At 48.6% G+C, this 16,419-nt stretch overlaps 1 protein-coding gene across 1 annotated transcript; it reads left to right on the forward strand.

The window, feature by feature from the left end:
* Window positions 1-4,969: 4,969 nt before the first annotated feature.
* On the forward strand, window positions 4,970-6,365 carry LOC122387176 (nanos homolog 2-like). Its single transcript, XM_043377099.1, has 3 exons — window positions 4,970-5,305; window positions 5,621-5,730; window positions 6,121-6,365. Exons 1-3 carry the CDS (start codon window positions 5,239-5,241, stop codon window positions 6,232-6,234), a joined length of 291 nt encoding a protein of 96 aa, XP_043233034.1. The 5' UTR covers window positions 4,970-5,238; the 3' UTR covers window positions 6,235-6,365.
* Window positions 6,366-16,419: the final 10,054 nt, after the last annotated feature.

Consider the following 16,419-nt stretch of genomic DNA (forward strand, 5'->3'; position numbering starts at 1 on the left):
CCTTTTGAAATTCAAATGGAAAGTTTCATAAAACCTTTTGCCTTTATCATTAGCAAGTATGATTTATCTTTTTTATAGATAAAAACATTTAATAAATCAATGAGGTCAGCATTCTAAAATGCGCGACGGGTCCCAGCAGAGTGCAGGCTAACACGCCCCAGGGCCGGGAGCTGGCTCGCTGTCAAGTCGAGTGCGGGGCTGGCGGCCGGGGGTGACCTTGGCTGTGACCCCGCCTGGCCTCTAGCGGTGACTTTTGGAACTGTTTCGCCTCGCCAGCTCCACGTGGAGGCCAGGCGAGGTGGGCGGTCCCGCCCGGCATTTCCGTCCATTCCAGAGCTGGCTGCCGCGGTGGTCGGACGGTAATGCGGATTTGCTCAGATTTACTTAGGCTTTGTTGACTGGTGATCAGCCTGCCAAGTGTTCTAAGACATTCAGTCGCAACACGCAATTGCTCTTTGCGACCAGCAGCTTATTCTCTCCAACTGTTCCAGGCTGGTGTTGCGATGGTAAAGGTTACTTTGTCATGTCATTTTTCCTTATAACTCTGTTATCGGCTTCAATTTCGTCTTTCTCTTCCTTCATTGGTCTTCGCAGGTGGCCTGGATGGTTAAGCTAGAAATATTTCGCTGGTCAGGTGCTGAAACGGATGCTGGCTGGCTGGTGGAGGTGGACCGCAGCGTTGTTGACGTTGCTGACGCAAAATCGGCACTTGTCGCCGAAGCCACGGGACCGCAGCTCCCGTACGATAATTGTTATCTGCTGATCTGCCTGTTTCGCTGTCTCAGCGGCTAGCATTCCAGGGCACTGGCTAATATAGGCAGACGTGAATAGAGCCCATACACTTCAGTACGGGGCAGTTGAGCCTACAGCTGGTCTCTTCCACACCGCGCCTTACAGCCTTATGTGCTGTGTTGATAGTTTTTTTCACTTCTGCATCGGCGACTCCGTTGAGTTTTTTTTTTAGTTTCGCTTCTGCATCGGTCTCGCCCAGGAATGCCACATCGGGTTGTAGGGTAACCATGGTAGGAGGATTAGAAAGAGTGCAATACTCTTTGCTCAGTATTTCCAGAAGATTCTTGTTTTATGGTTTTGCAGAGGCAGTAGTCTCTCCTAACCCCCTGTCCATACATTCTTTCTCCCTTCGTTATTGTTTGAAGAAAGTCAATATCATCTAATGAACAAAAATTATGTATCAACTAGCCTGCAATGCATCGGCTTCGCTTTTTACCGAAATGCGAGTTTTATATTTTCCATATATAAGCAGTTCTTAGTCCCATTCACTTCACGACAATCACTATAGGTATGGCACAATTTTCTCTACTTTTCACGCATGCTCACAGGCTCGGGCCCAACCACCATCTACCGCCTGTTGGTCGGGCAGTACTTTTTGGTGTGGACGATGAGCCCACATGCCCAGCACTTCGGGCAGGTGTAGGCCTGCAGCATGGAGCATCTGGAACGGTCCTGCCCGTCCTGTAACACAAAAAGCACTGTAAGTGACTGCTGTTGAAAATTAGAGTAGTGATTAATTTCTTTCGCCCACCGGCGCCCGGCGGGGCGGCGGCCGCGGCCCGGTTGGGCGGCCGCCCACGCCACGCAGCGGGCGGCGCGGCCACCGGCCGGGCGGCGGCCGGGCTAAGCTGAATACCGAGCCGGTCCAGGTCAGTAGCGCGTGCGTCGCTGACTGCCGCCGCCCAGCCACGGTGAGCAACAATTAGGAACAGCACCCGCCCCCAGTACCAATCCTCATGGTCCGGGGGAGGGTCAGCGCCCTCTCCAATACCTAATGAGAAGACTCCTCACCTCCTCCTTCTCCCTCACGCCGTATCGTCCGGACTCCAGCATCCGTCTCAGCTCCGCCATCCATAGGTGTCGCTGCTCTGAAGACGAGTCGACCGCCTCCGCCTTGACCTCGGCTACCGCCGGCTCGGATTCCGTGTGCAGCTGGGCCAGCACTTAATAGCTCTATCCGCAACACCGGTCATCAACAACGGAACAACTCTACAGACTCGAGTTAAGATTACGGATGTGCGTAAGGCCACAACTGTTCATGTAAGCATGCACGAAAAGCAGCTTTTTCATTTACGCGCTTAAGACAGGCACTGTACAGTCTGTCTTAAAAGTACCGCGCAAAGTGGCGGTGGATCAATCAAGCCTTACCGAAGAAAGGCTTGCTTTAATTTAAAAGTCACCGAACCAATTGACCTGAGGAATGGACGAGAATATCAATTGCTTCGATGACTCAAATTAAGCAGGCCCTTCCTCGGTCAGGCTTGATGGATCCACCGTTACTTTGCGCGGTACTGTTAAGACAGACTCTATATACAAGCCCCTCCTCCGTCTCGATACTTTCAGTTACAGTAGTAACAGTTGACGTAGAAGGCAGCATGCAGGTCTGGAGTTTCACACTTCGGGCGATGCCCATTACTCAACATCGAGCTGCCAATGGCGTCCGACCGATTCCCTTGTGGGCCTTGTGAGAAAGATCAGATGCGATACTCGTAAATACCATTGCTGAACGGGTTGGAAGCATGCAGGTCAGTCCGCGAATTATATTCATATACTTAGCTGCGACTGAGAATAGCGCGGACTTGGACCACTTTCAGTCCGGCCCTCAGCAAAGCTCACGCACTATATGATGTTGACAATTCCTGGCCGTTGTCATCGAACAACTTGTCAGATTGAATAATGGTTGGTGCACCGATCTCGCAGATGTCCAGCAGATCAAATCAACTTGAGCTGCTTGCCTTGATGCTTTTTTGCTGATTTCATGCTTTGTGCATCAGCTGCTTTCAGAGGCACAGACTTGGTTAGGTGGTCCGGATAAGCCGCGGGACACACTTAGGTAAGCTGACCGTCAGACTTACTTTCAAAGTTATTGAAAGCCACCAGACCGGCGACCCCATCATGCATTTGTTGTTGGCACTGGTCGGGTTTTCTTCGCGCTGCTGACGAGTGGGCAGCTGCATCTTGAAGTCGTAGGTCACGTTCCAGAAGTCCCTCCGCCTCCAGCCGGGACAAAGCTTATCACGACCACCGTGCTCACTGTCCACGGACAATGTGACCTTCACGTGACACTTCAGTCTTGAGGCAGAAAACACTTCTAGTCCCCCGTTCTTTCTCACCATCTCGAATGCATCAGCTCCGTACCGGACCAGAGCTAGGTTATTCACCCAGCGCCTGCTCTTTGCTGCTGCTAGGCCTTTGCTCTCCTTTAGATAATGCCAATAGCTATTAAACCATCGCGGCATGAGGTTCATCGCGCAATTACCTGTCACTCGTTCTCTGCTGTAGACACGCCCACTGCGCCAGTTTTCTTCAATAAGCTCAAACGACATGAGTTCATTTCGCTGCAACGCGGCTCGCCTCGCGCACGGCTGGCTATCCATCCTCATAGCTGACCAGGTAGGTCAGCACTGCGCCAACAGGCGCCCAAGCCCGGTGGTACAGTCTCTGTCCAGGGGAACGTAAAGACTAGCGACGCGGCATTGGAACTTCAAGTACCTTCCAAGCGAGAATCCAACATCAAATAGCTCGCAGTTAAATGGAGGTGGTGCTACAAACCTCTCTTCGTTTTCCTTAGTATTTTCTAAATTAATAATCGAATCTACCCCAAGCTTCCAGTGCAGTCTACTGCATCACTTTAGCGCCTTGTGTCTGAATGTGACTGCTCCGATTCTTCGAAAACTGGCTTAGCTGACACTTTGGTGGCTTTGGTGGCTTAGCTCTACTTTGGAATTATTAGTTGAGCTCCAACTTCCCATTGCCGTCATATCGAGTGGACGGAGAATGAATTATGACTTATTTACAGAGGATGCTGATGTAAGACAAATATGTCTACCCCTCGGGCACCTGGCATGTCATTTTTATAATAAGACATGTGTCTTGAGCCCCACTACGCATTATAAGACGTATTGTTGCAAGGAATTAGTTTACGAGCAATTGTGCGAATGACTTGTCTATTTTCTTAATACCTACAATTGTTTATTTTATTTGTTGTTGCATTAGAGTGTAGACACATGATCATGGGCGATTGCAGGCGTTTGATATCAGAGTCTTACCGGCATGTGCCGCGCCGTGTGTCGCGCACGGGGGTCCCCCGGCGCGGTTCTTTCGGCGATCCTTGCGCGGACCGACCATTAGCAGGCGCCGGCCCTAAGGATCGGTGATTAGACGATTGTAATCCGCCAGCATTTTCATCCGTTCCGGCCGACTCAAATTACTTCCGGAATTGTAACGTGCGTCCGGAAGCGCGCGGCTGAAATGGTGGACTGACTGGCCCCTTTGAACTTTGACTTCCCAAAGAGTGTGACCGCGGCATTTAATTAAGCTTTGTTTTCATTTAGGCCATGACACGTGCACACTGTCTGCTGCTGTGTGAAGCGTGGCGATGCGGCTCGAACCTACAGACTAGACCACATAATTAGAACACAAGATCCTAGCGTGGCTTATTAAAGCCTAATGCTCACTGCAGCTCGCGCTCTCGATCCCTAGAATTTACACTCTTGTCGCAAGTCGCAGTTTCATCTCTCTCAGCTCACATAACTTCTCATGTCGATCTCACGTTCATTACGAGCGAGCGAGCGCAGCGAGCGAAGCGAGTCTTTTCAATATAACGGAAAAATCTCAGTATGAGCCAGGCCCGGCTCGGCCCGGCCTGTAACGCTTTTGAGAGGCTTATATCTCAGCAACCGCTAGACCGATTGGCCTGCGGATTTTCAGACGCCAATGCGAAGTGTAATGCTGGCTTATGCCTTGTGTCTTTCTATGCCCCGATGCTAAGCGCTGGCCTAAACTTACATGAAGTTAGTTATGAATAACATATTGCAGTTAGCTGTATGACGAAAAAAATGAATAAGGCGTGTGCACAATACAATTACAAGCTTAATAATAACTGCCAGCGTGACGGCCGGCATCTTATCATCTTCCAGTCACTGATTAGGATCATGAACCGGAAGCGTTTAAAACAATCGGATCCTTTGACAGCGGTGTAGAATGTCGGAGCAGCTTCCGCCGGATGGAGAGGGCGCCGTGGGACGGAGGGGTGCCAATCACCAATCACCGACCAGCGTCGCCGGTGTAAAATGGCGGACCGTGCCAATCCAGCGGACGGCTGGAGTTGCTTCAGCGCCAGAGGCCTTTGGGCGGTGGGAGGAGCATCCTGTATAAAAAGTCGGATGCTCGCCAAAGTTCCTCAGAAGAGCCCGTTGACAACGCCTGGAGTGGCGCTCATACTGCATGCCTAACGCCGTTCAACGAGTCTTGCCGCAGCATCCGAAAATGGACCGCAATTCCTTCCAAGGATGTAAGTGAAACTTATCTGGAAGTAGACGGATCCCCTTTGATTGTTCGTTAAGTCCATCTCCGAGTTGACGTATGATGTTTCTTTGTAATAGTGGACAAGTAATGAACATCTTTGTTTGCAAAAATGTAAAATAAGGCGCAAGCAATTGAGCACATAGCATTTAAGCCCAAAACAAAATTTTGCCGGTAGATATTGTGTTTTGCTGGCTTCGGAGGTAATTATGCCCATGATACCTAGCCTACAAACATTCGCCTTAGTAATACTACAGCCGGTGTCCCTAAGCGCTGACTGATCCACCTGTGTATGTCCCCGCAGATTACGATGCCATCGGACGGGAGCTGAGGTCCCGCGGCTTCGGCGACAAGTGCCGATTCTGTGCAAATAACGGCGAACTGTGGTTCGTCTCCACGAGCCACAAGCTAAAGGTAAGAATACAAAGAGTGCTACTGTATAGGCACATTAGTGGCTGAGAAAAAAATGCAGCCAACCCTTTCGGAAAAAGTAAAATCGTGTTTATATCCTTCGTGAAAGGTACATCTCGTTTGTGTTCATTGTGCGCACTTTGTCAATTTCGCCGTCTAGTGTTATCAAACGTGTTTGCAAAAAGTGCTGACTCTGTGCATCAACGTAATTTGGGACCGGAGTCTATGTGTTTTTTTTTTATCTTGCTGTATATACGTACCTAACGGATTGCACCAGCACATCATCCCTTTGTTACTGAACCTATCCAAGTAGCAGATAACACAGACTGTGTTCCATCAGATCCATTTACAGACAGAACCTTCACTTTAACTGTATTCCTTTCTGTGTTACAGGACGAACAAGGCCGCACCAGATGCCCCATACTGCAGGCCTATACTTGCCCGAAATGCCGGGCATGCGGGCTCAACGCCCACACGAAAAAGTACTGTCCAACGAACAGGCGATAGGCGTTGGGTGCGAACCTATGTGTGAACCTACGAACATGTGAGAAAGTTTGGAAGGTATTGTATGTATGCCGAGAGGGCACTGTCGTTCAGTGAATGTTTATATGGAGTGCGAATAAATGAGTTATTGCTCATATATCGGCGTTATTAATTAACGTGCGATTGACTGGAACTATTTTTGCGCCTACGCAACTGACTGAGAAGTGGAGAGGTGTTCAGTTCCTTCTACCTCCGAAACGTCTGGTCCCATTTTAATCCTCGCTGGACCTATCGGCTTTCTACACGCGCCGAGGCTGGGGGGGGGGGGGGGGAGGGAGGAAGGGCTGGTAGAACCAATAACCTCGCCGGTTCGCCATTTATTGAGCAAGAGTTTCGCGGAAAAAAGGTGCACCGACACTAAACTGCTGGTAGCGGATAAGCAATGTATCAGGCCAACCGGTGAATGGTGATATATGAGGTCAGGTCAAATGCTCTAAAGTGGGAATTCGTTTTCGGTGAATAACTCCCAAAAATGACCACAGTGACCGCGTTTGTAGCATTATCTGACCTCAACCTAAGGTCAACTTTCTGAGGTGACCTGAGCGACGCGCCTAAACATGCCTAACACCATGCTGGTAAATTTGCAGTCCGCTACCATTTTTGGCGACGCTGCTCACCAAAAACGGGTCCCTACATTTGAAGGAAAATTTGACTTGACCGCAAAGGGCTTCGGCTGACGTGAAACTCGAAATTGGGTGCCAGCTGCGGCTTCCATAACGACGCAAACACTTATTTTTCGTAGAGCACTAGCTCAATCAAGCGCGAAACAGTGAAGGGAGGTCTACTAGCCCCTCCCCCTCCGTCTTGTCTTGGTCGGGGAGCAGGAGAAAACCGATAGGTTTGGCGAGTGCCCTTACCGTCCGAAGGGGGGGGGGGAGGGAGGCTGGTGTCGCCTCTGACGGTTTTCTAGCAATAGCTTGGAGTGCATGAGCTTCGAGTTCTTCTGAAGCGTCAGCTGAGCTCAGTCCGATCACTTGATAAACGTAAGCGTTGCCGTAGACGTTTACGGCGCAACTAAAAAAAAAACCGGGACCTTTCTAGGGGCCAACGAAGATGGGCCTGATAACGGCCGTAGAAGTAGGGGAAAGTGGGGTAAGACGGTCAGGGTAGGTAAGACGGGCACTCCTTCTGCAGACCAAACCAATAGCGCTACGAGCGAGCAAATTAGGACCAGAATTGCCTTTTCCACTACACACCACCATTGAAGTCTGGTGAATTTGTGTTCTGTCGATAATCTTATATTTTGATTTCTTTAAAACACTCATTTCATTGAAAACATCCATAACGTATTGTGCAAGCTTTTGTCGTGTGCAGCACTATAGAGTTAAAAACTCGCAATCATCATCATATCATCATCATAACCAAGTTTATTAAACAAAAAATCACTTGTGGTGCACAGTACATATGCCACCAGTGTTCATTTACCGGATTTGCTTTGTCTGCATCAAATTGTCCACAGAGAAAAAGCGTGCTCAACTTCTGACATTGAGGTTGGGGTAAGACTTGCAACTATGGATCCAATGGGTCTGTAATGGTGAAAATATTTTTGTTGCTGTAGGAAAAAAGAAGCATTTCTAATAAGAATCTGTTCGATTCCGATACTCACAGACATGTTAGCAATATTCCTTCGGCACGGTTTATTCTCGAATAATGAATGTGAAAAACGGTTCTACATGGCTTCTGAACTAGGGCCTATACACGAGCATACGCCTTCTGCATGAATCTCGTATACTGTCATTTCCGAAGCACTTGAGACCAACGATTGGCTGTATCAATGCGGGTAATCTCGGGCATTTGTTGCGAGCTGTGCTGGTCGGTGAAAGAAGCTGGCCTTCTTGCCCTACCCATGTGACCGTCTTACCCCATGGGGTGGGGTAAGACGGGTTTTTGCAAGGTTTTGCAAAAATAGCTGCAGTTTATTTGTTGAATCAGGTCTAAGTCTCATCTTCTGGTAAATGGAAGTAAAATGTCTATAAAAGGTTTTCACTCAGTTTCCCGTTTTTATGATGTTTCTAACCGGCCGAAAATGGCTCCAAAATTAAGGTGCCCGTCTTACCCCACTTTCCCCTAACTGGCCGACCTCTGTCATAGGTAAGGTCGGACTAAAAGCTGCGATTGTAGCTAACAGGTCAATAAGTGCTAACAATAAAAGAGAAGTCTATTTCACGTCTTTCGCTCACAGCTATAAAAAACGATTGGCAATACCGTTTACACTAGAGCCCCATCGGCAGCAAAACCTGAAGACTACCTTACCCGTCTTCCGCTCCCCCCCCCCCCCACCCCCCCCGTACCCGGCTGGATCGGCCGGAAGCGGTCCGGGCGGCCTGGCGCGACCCACCATTAGCAGACGCTACCCCTGCTGGTCAGGGATTAGACGACTGTAATCAGCCAGCATTTTTACCACTTCCGCCCGACTCTAATCACTTCCGAAATTGCACATCACTATAGTTCGTTTTTTTTTCTTAGTTCGACCCTCACTGTAAACGTCTCTTTGAACACAGCACGAGAATTGGTAGCTGAATTACTGAGAAAACTCGTTGGCGCACAATGATTTCGCAGACGATCAATTGTATCACAATTATTTCTACCTGGCTCCTTTTTCCCAGACTCGCAGTTCGGTATTTGCGACCCCACAAGGATCGAGGACTTGTCAGGAAATATGACTGAACTAATAAATAAATCGCACGGTGTTTAACGTAACAGTATATCATCGGTGTTAGAAACGTATTTTGAAAATATTTGTTCATATCTCCAATGCAAAGTGCGCTAACGAGTTTTCTAAGTAGGGGAAGCGGGGGGAACACCGCCACTGTGGGAAACACCGCCACCCCATCTGGCGGCGAAAGTATGAAATGTGAAGTGTAAAAATCCGTTATTTCCTATTAACCGCACGAAGGTAAGCGTCTTCTGATTTGTGTTCCGGTGTTTCAGTGTAATCGAAGCTCAGTGTGGGCATTTAAAGAAAAATGCACATTCTCTTATAAAAATTCGATGAGTTGGGAGCACTTTTGAATGTCTTTAAGAAGAGACTCATTTTGATTTACTTGATTACATCGAAAAATAACTGATCGGCTTTGTCCAGTAAGAAAGGTTTGCTTGAACCGTGTAGTACATTCTTGCCGCTGGCGATTTTTGCTTGTGATCACTTATTGGGGAACACCGCCACCCAGTGGCGGTGTTACCCCGATTGAGGTTGCGGTGTTTCCTGTTCGTAGCGTGATAAGTGACGAAACTCCAAAGACACGCTTTATTTATGTTCGTAGATGTTCCTAAGTCGGGAATAAGCAGCTTATTTGATTTTTTACTTTATATTTTTCATGCATCCCGACCAAGCACTTGCCAGCTGTATAAAACTGGCAAACAGCTGATGAACCTATACCTATTTAGGTGCCCATTACCGATTATTTGCGAAAATTACCACTTACCGACAGGAAACTCATCGCACGCGATCTCTGAACAATTTAAAGCTTTCGTAGGAATGGGTTGGGTTAACATCAACACCGGTGGCGGGGTTACCCACACAATTTGTAGGCGGCAAATATGCAAGGTATTTTTAAAAGTCGTGATACATGAAAACCTTTTAGGAGCATGCAAAATAAGTACCTAAAACACGTGAGAAAATGTTTAAATATTGTAACCAAGACAATAACTACCAAGAGACTTCACACATATTCTCTCATTTTGGCGAAAAGCTTAGGGGGGCGGTGTTACCCCCGCTTCCCCTAATCCAGCTAGCAATTCTCGTGCTTTGTTCAAAAAGATGTTTACAGTGAGGGTCGAACTTAGAAAAAACGAACTATAGCGCAAGCTAAAATGATAGATAGTCGGGACTTTTGAAATTTGATTTAAACAAGGTAATTGAAGATATGGTGTTGAGTGCTCTTCCGAGGAACATATTGTTATAATAACTCAAAATGAATGACCTTTTCCTCGAATATAGAAAGTTTAAATGTCGAAAATGATGATGTATTTAGGTAAATTTTCGCCCACAGGGCATCATCAGACAAGCAATTGGCACAAATTGGCACAAATTTGTGCCAATCGCTTGTCTGATGATGCCCTGTGGGCGAAAATTCACCCAAATACATCATCATTTTCGACATTTAAACTTTCTATATTCGAGGAAAAGGCCTCATTCATTTTGAGTTATTAAACAAGGTACCTAAGTGAAACATTAGTTTAGGGTCTCTTTAATTAATTACTGACTTTACCAGCACCCCGTAGGATACTTAACCTGTCTTCATTTCCCGCTAATTCCTGGTATAAGACCGATTTGAGCACAAATTTGCACACTTGTCACATATATTTTGCATATTATCATTGAAAAATATTGCAGAAACTGATACGATGCAAAACTAAAGATTTTCGAACTGCTAGCTTTTTGTTAGGCCACAAAAAGAGGTCTATAATGTGAGGTAAGGTATAGTGTGAGGAAGAACTGCCAAGCCTATAGTTTTGAAGACAAAAAAGATGTCGATATTGTTCCTAGCTCTTGGTTCCTTGCATATTATATTTTCTTTGAAGTTTCTACAAGGATAAAAATTCCAAGACAGCCTGTTAATTCCCGGATATCTCAAAATGTTGCAGTACTCTGATCATCTGTCACATTTTGGGCGCTCCGTATGGACGAGGAGTATACCTATACCTAGGTATATGCAAGTGCATACATAGTAGGTACAGGTCTCGAGAGATTAAGCGGTAGGTTTTGCACTTTTATATTTCCGGTTATATCTCAGATACTAATCGATCTACGATGAAGACATTTTACACGATCATGGCCGGCTCGTTACCCAACAAGTCGATCGCATCTTCAACACTTAAAAGCTTAAGACGACGAAGATATAGCCTGAAGTACCTACACTAAGTTTTATAGGTGCAAAGCCTACCGCTAAAACCCGCGAGACCTGTACATACCTATTACCTACCCTAGGGACTGTGTATTGTGTTAAACAGTTTTACCATGGGCAATAGTTAATGTAGCCCAATTTTGGCATTCCAGCGTCCGTGCAGTAATAACATGGTTCACAGCGTAAGTGCTCTGACGTTGCTGCGGTGTGGTTTCTGCCTTTGTGTGTTGAATACCGCCGACCAAGAGGCGTCTGACTAAGCTACACCAGCAAAGCGGCCCCGCTCCAAGCCCTCAATCAGCGTCAAATGGCACACAACACAGCGGGATACCCAGCAGTCGTCTTTATATGCGTCACCAAGCAGCGAAATGGCTAGCAAAGCCGCCATGGTTACGCGCAAATATTCCGTAGTCCCCTGCCCTCCATTGCACCGGAAAATTCACGAATATCTTTTGCTTCAGCAAATACTTAAAAATGGATTATCACCGGATGGTTTTTAACTCTATTTTATAAATGACTAATGGTATGGATGAGTTAGTGCTAGATATAGATATGGTATATTTGATTTACCTATATAGGTATGTAGGTAGATGGGTAGGTATTAGCACCTATCAACTGATAATGCTAACAGAAAAGGCTAAAAATAACGTTAGCACATAACCATAAGACACGTTTTGGGGCGATAAACGAACTAGCAGTGGTGTTCGTGAGCAAATAAAAACTAGACTCCAGTCTCCAACTGACTTGTGCGGGGCATCCTACTGATCAGTTCCCACGGCAAGGTGTGCCAAATTGCAGCACAATCGGCTCAGCCAGCCTCCAAATGTGGAAGTGGCCTTCTTTTCGTGCGAAAGTGCAAATAGGATCCCAACGGATTTGTGCGGACCCTATTATGCGGTCCCTAAGGGTATAACACTTTTACACGTTTTTGTAACTTACCAGTATAACGCCTTTTGGGGCGACTAACGGAGCGAGCGAGAGGGTGGGCCTTGCACTGCGAACTTGCGAGGGGGTACCTCCAACTGACTTGTGCACGGCACCCTACTAACCGGTCTCTAGCGATGTGCCAAATTTGAGCACAATCGGCCCAGCCGTTCTCGAGATCTGGAAGCGGCACCCTGCACGTGCGCACGTGCAAAATGGGTCCCGACTGACTTTTGCACGGCACCCTCCTAACCGGTCCCTAACTGTGTACCAAATTTGAGCGCAATCGGTCGAGCCGTTCTCGAGATCTGGGAACGACCCCTGCACGTGCGCACGTGCAGCAGCACCCCAACTCTGGCACATGGATATGCAGTGCCTAGTGGGTGCCTACCTACATGCCAAATTTCAGCGCAATCGGCCAAGTAGTTACCGAGATATTGCAACAATTACAAAACTGACACCTCTTCGTTTTGCACGTGGCACGTGCACAAGGGGTCACCCACATGTATCGGGAATAGTCCAATACTTGGTAAAAGAATGAAGCTACCTACCCTACAAAAATTACCGCATGTAAATCGGTCAAGTGGTTGCTGAGATATAAGCCTCGCAAAAGCGTCCGCACGGCCGGCCGGCCGGCCGGCCGCTCATACTCAGAAATTTCCGTTAATCTAAGGAAAGACTCCGCTCGCTTCGCTCGCTCCGTAATCATTTTATTTTCAAAACTGGTTTGAACCTTACCTCAAAGGTCACCAAGTAAACTTATCGGTAAAAATTAGATACCTTCCGAGCTCAAACTGAACGCTCGTTTTTTCCATCTGAACCTAAGCCGATTTGGATCTGAAAGCGGGAGAGAGCCGGAGGTCGTATCAACTCTCCTTATAGGAATCAGGGGCGGATCCAGAAAATCTCCAAGGGAGGGGCCATTAGAAACCAGGAGGCCCCCCCCCCCATAATCCCACCTGTTGGAGGCCCCATCTTCCCACTTGTTGGGCCCCCCCCCAAAAAAACTGCGTCTATTGAGCTTATCTAGCTGTTCAGGCAACATCTCAACATCTGTGCAGGCTTGGAGGCCCTCTGTGCAGGTTAGGAGGCCCTGTAAAAGTGGTCATCTCTGTGAGTATAAGAGACCTCCAAGTTATGAAAAGCTTTACCAATCTTCTAACAAAGAAGTCTTCTCAGCTAGTCTTCTAAGAAATAACTAAGTGGGTAGGTTAAAAAAAAAAACTCATCGGATTTCGGCCACTTTATTTTCAGGAGGCCCCCTTTTCAGCTTTTTAACTTTTTAACTTTTTATTTTATTTTTGAAAAAAATCGGCCAAGGGGGGGGGGGGTCATGGCCCCCATGGCCCCCCCCCCCTTGTATCCGCGCCTGATAGGAATAGTGATATGCAAAATGCCTAGGTTGAAGGAGAATCACGATAGGATTTGTAGAACTATTGTTCGCGTAGAAAAGTAAAAATGTAGGTTAGTACATAAACGGTCCCGATGCGCTCAGCAGGTAAGCACATGTTCAAACACCACTTTGGACAATCCATAAAAACATGTGAAAGACGGGAATGGGATCACGACCCCTCAAAACATTCTTATTTTTAACATGCTAACATGGAACGCGCCTTGACCTAGCCCGCGCCCCATTGGAGCGGATGGGGGCGAAACGCCCCCCTCTCCTTATATCAACCCCTATTCAGTCGATATATCCCAAAATATGGGAGATATCGCCACGAAACATTCATGACCCCTCCACACATCAATTTTACACTTTGTGACCAAATTTTGTTTCTAAAGCCTATAAAAGGTTGGCAGTAAATGACGCCAGTGAAGTCGGTTTGTCATTTTCGACTAATTTCGGAAAGAGCTGTCATATAGGTACCTACAGTTTTGGAGATAGATAAAGATCCCAAGATGGCGTCTCTGTGACGAGTGGTGGCCATGATTCACTAAATATTAGGTATTCTCCTTCCATTTGGACAGTTGTGACGACTAATACCAGGATCAGGAATTTGTCACGGGCGCACTGTGCGGTGTGTGCCGTACGAAGTATGTTTATCCGTTTCTGGGGTCGGTTCTGTGTCGGAATACTGGCTGCGGCGCCATTGGTCCACGTCGGTCCCTGATAATCCACCCCACACCTACACGTGAAGTCGGCGGACTGCGGGCTGACTGCGGTCACTCGCCGGAGCGAGGCACTGCGACCAGCGTGGCATTGCACACGTCCCAGAGTTCTGAAAACTGACCGGAGATTGCCCGTCTTACAGTCACAACAGCCCTGCTAACTGGATGGGCCTTGAAAAGGCGAGCCCCACCGATCAGCGGCCTTTCTGGAAGAATGCGCAAGTAGGCATGGATACGCTCAGGTATGTGGATATGCTCCTATTTAGGCTGATTTCACCAGCTATGTATCCACGATGTCCCGGCCGCCGAGGTCCGAGTCTGGAGGGAGTCTCAGTCGCGCGCGGCGCCGCGGCTCTGTGGCTGGCCGTGGCCCTGGCGCCGACTCCGGCCCAGTCCTGCATGGAGACGGCCTGGCGCCGCGGCCATCTCGGCCCCGAGGCTCTGATCGAGGCCACGAGCGTGGCTGACGCTGTGACCGGCAGCTGCACCTGCTGCGCCATCTGCCACCGCACCGCCAACTGCTCCAGCTTCGGCTTCAACTCGGCGACCGCAGAGTGTAAACTGTACAACACCGTGGCCAGCTACGCCACCCTGCTGGTCGATTCTGATGAAAACTGGAGCTACTTCGTGATGCCGGGCCGCTCGGCGCACGAACAGTTCTGTCGCCACGACTCGGACTGCACGGAGGAGGGGGACGCGTGCCGCGGCCGAGTCTGCACGAACCACACCTCGGTCACCTGCCGCGTCATCTGCGAGGAACTCGGGGCCGGCCACAGGTTCGGATGGTTCATCTTGAGCATGTACGGATGGTACATTCCCCGTATGTACGGCTGGCTGAACGGTCAGACCCTAATGCTGACCTGCTGGATGAAATACGGAATTTATGGCTACACGCAGCTCCTCTACAGCACAACAGGTTTCCAGTTCAATAACCAGACCATTCTCGACTTCAACCGCGCATTGGATGCCGGGAAACCTCGCTCGATCCTCGGACTGGCCGAAGATCTGCGCAGGTCCAACAACGGGTCATCGGATTATTCCGTTCGGGTTTGGGCCAGGGGAATCGACAAAACAAGTTTGCTATTATACAAACAGCCACGCCATGAGCCGGTCCTTGCTGAAGCACCTAGAAGCAAGCAATATGGATCAACTTATCTATTTGCCGCTACCAAGCTTTACCTGCCTCAATCCGGACCCACTCTGCTAAGCATCAACCTCGACCCAGCTGAGACTCAGTCGCACCGAGGTGCCCTGGCTCGCACAGACGGCGAGATCCTCTTCGACGCCATCACCGTTTACATCAGGGAGTAGCCTGACTAGTGGCTAGTACAACCGACGGAGGCGGCAGATGGAAGACACCGGGGCCGAGACGGGTCCGAAGGGACCGGTAGGGGGAGACGGGAGATACTGGGAGAGACGGGACAGGCTGGGGGGACGAGATAGACTGAGGGAGACGGGGGAGACTGGGGGAGACATGAGAGGCTGAGGGGAGACAGGAAATGCTGGGGGAGACGGGACAGGCTGAGGGAGGCGGGACGGACTGGGGGGAAACGGGACAGACTGAGGGTGACTGGACGGACTGGGGGAGATGGGACAGGTTGAGGGAGCCATGAGAGGCTGGGGGAGACGGGAAAAAACGAGATTTGCTAGAGACGGTACAGAACAACGCGACAGACTGAGGGAGAAGAGTAGGGCAATAGAGGCAATACAGTGCTTAGGACAATACAGGCTGGGGGAGACAATGCAGACTGACGTAGACATAACAAGACAAACTAGGGAAGAAAAACAGAACAGACTGGAGGAGACAAGATTGACTAAGCCGAGACAAGATGAACTAGAACCTACAGGACGGGGATGGAAACGACAGCACAAGGCAGACTGCTGCGTCAGATTGATCTTATGGCACTTCTTATGGTAATCGATATCCACTAGGCTTGGAGTGTTCACCGGATGCTCAATAGAGCACACTTGATTCAATCAATACGCAAAAACACGATCATAGCTCTACTTCTATATGATGTCTCATTCAAGACGGTTCAATTCTTAAAAACTTGCTACGCATGCTATATAATGTAGCGCACAATCTGAGCCAAGATGGTAGATTGACAACCAAATAGGGTAGTACCTGCAGTGTTTTTAGGTCCCGTTCACTATCCGCATATCATGTCAGTACGCTAAGCAGTGGCATTGTACATTGTTGAAACCGTGATGAGGTGTTAACCCGCGCCCCGTTGGGCTCTGCCGAGCAACGCGCCCCGTTGGGGGG

The sequence above is a fragment of the Amphibalanus amphitrite genome, unplaced genomic scaffold (genome assembly GCF_019059575.1).
Source record: "Amphibalanus amphitrite isolate SeventyFive unplaced genomic scaffold, NRLGWU_Aamphi_draft 000275F_arrow, whole genome shotgun sequence".
Classification (NCBI taxonomy): domain Eukaryota; kingdom Metazoa; phylum Arthropoda; class Thecostraca; order Balanomorpha; family Balanidae; genus Amphibalanus; species Amphibalanus amphitrite.

What these genes read in the sequence shown, in the direction of transcription:
- LOC122387176 (XM_043377099.1), top strand. Translation starts at nt 5,239, where the DNA reads ATGCCTAACGCCGTTCAACGAGTCTTGCCGCAGCATCCGAAAATGGAC. An exon ending in CCGCAATTCCTTCCAAGGAT is followed by an intron (nt 5,306 to 5,620) that starts GTAAGTGAAACT and finishes ATGTCCCCGCAG; the next exon opens with ATTACGATGCCATCGGACGG. An exon ending in CCACGAGCCACAAGCTAAAG is followed by an intron (nt 5,731 to 6,120) that starts GTAAGAATACAA and finishes TCTGTGTTACAG; the next exon opens with GACGAACAAGGCCGCACCAG.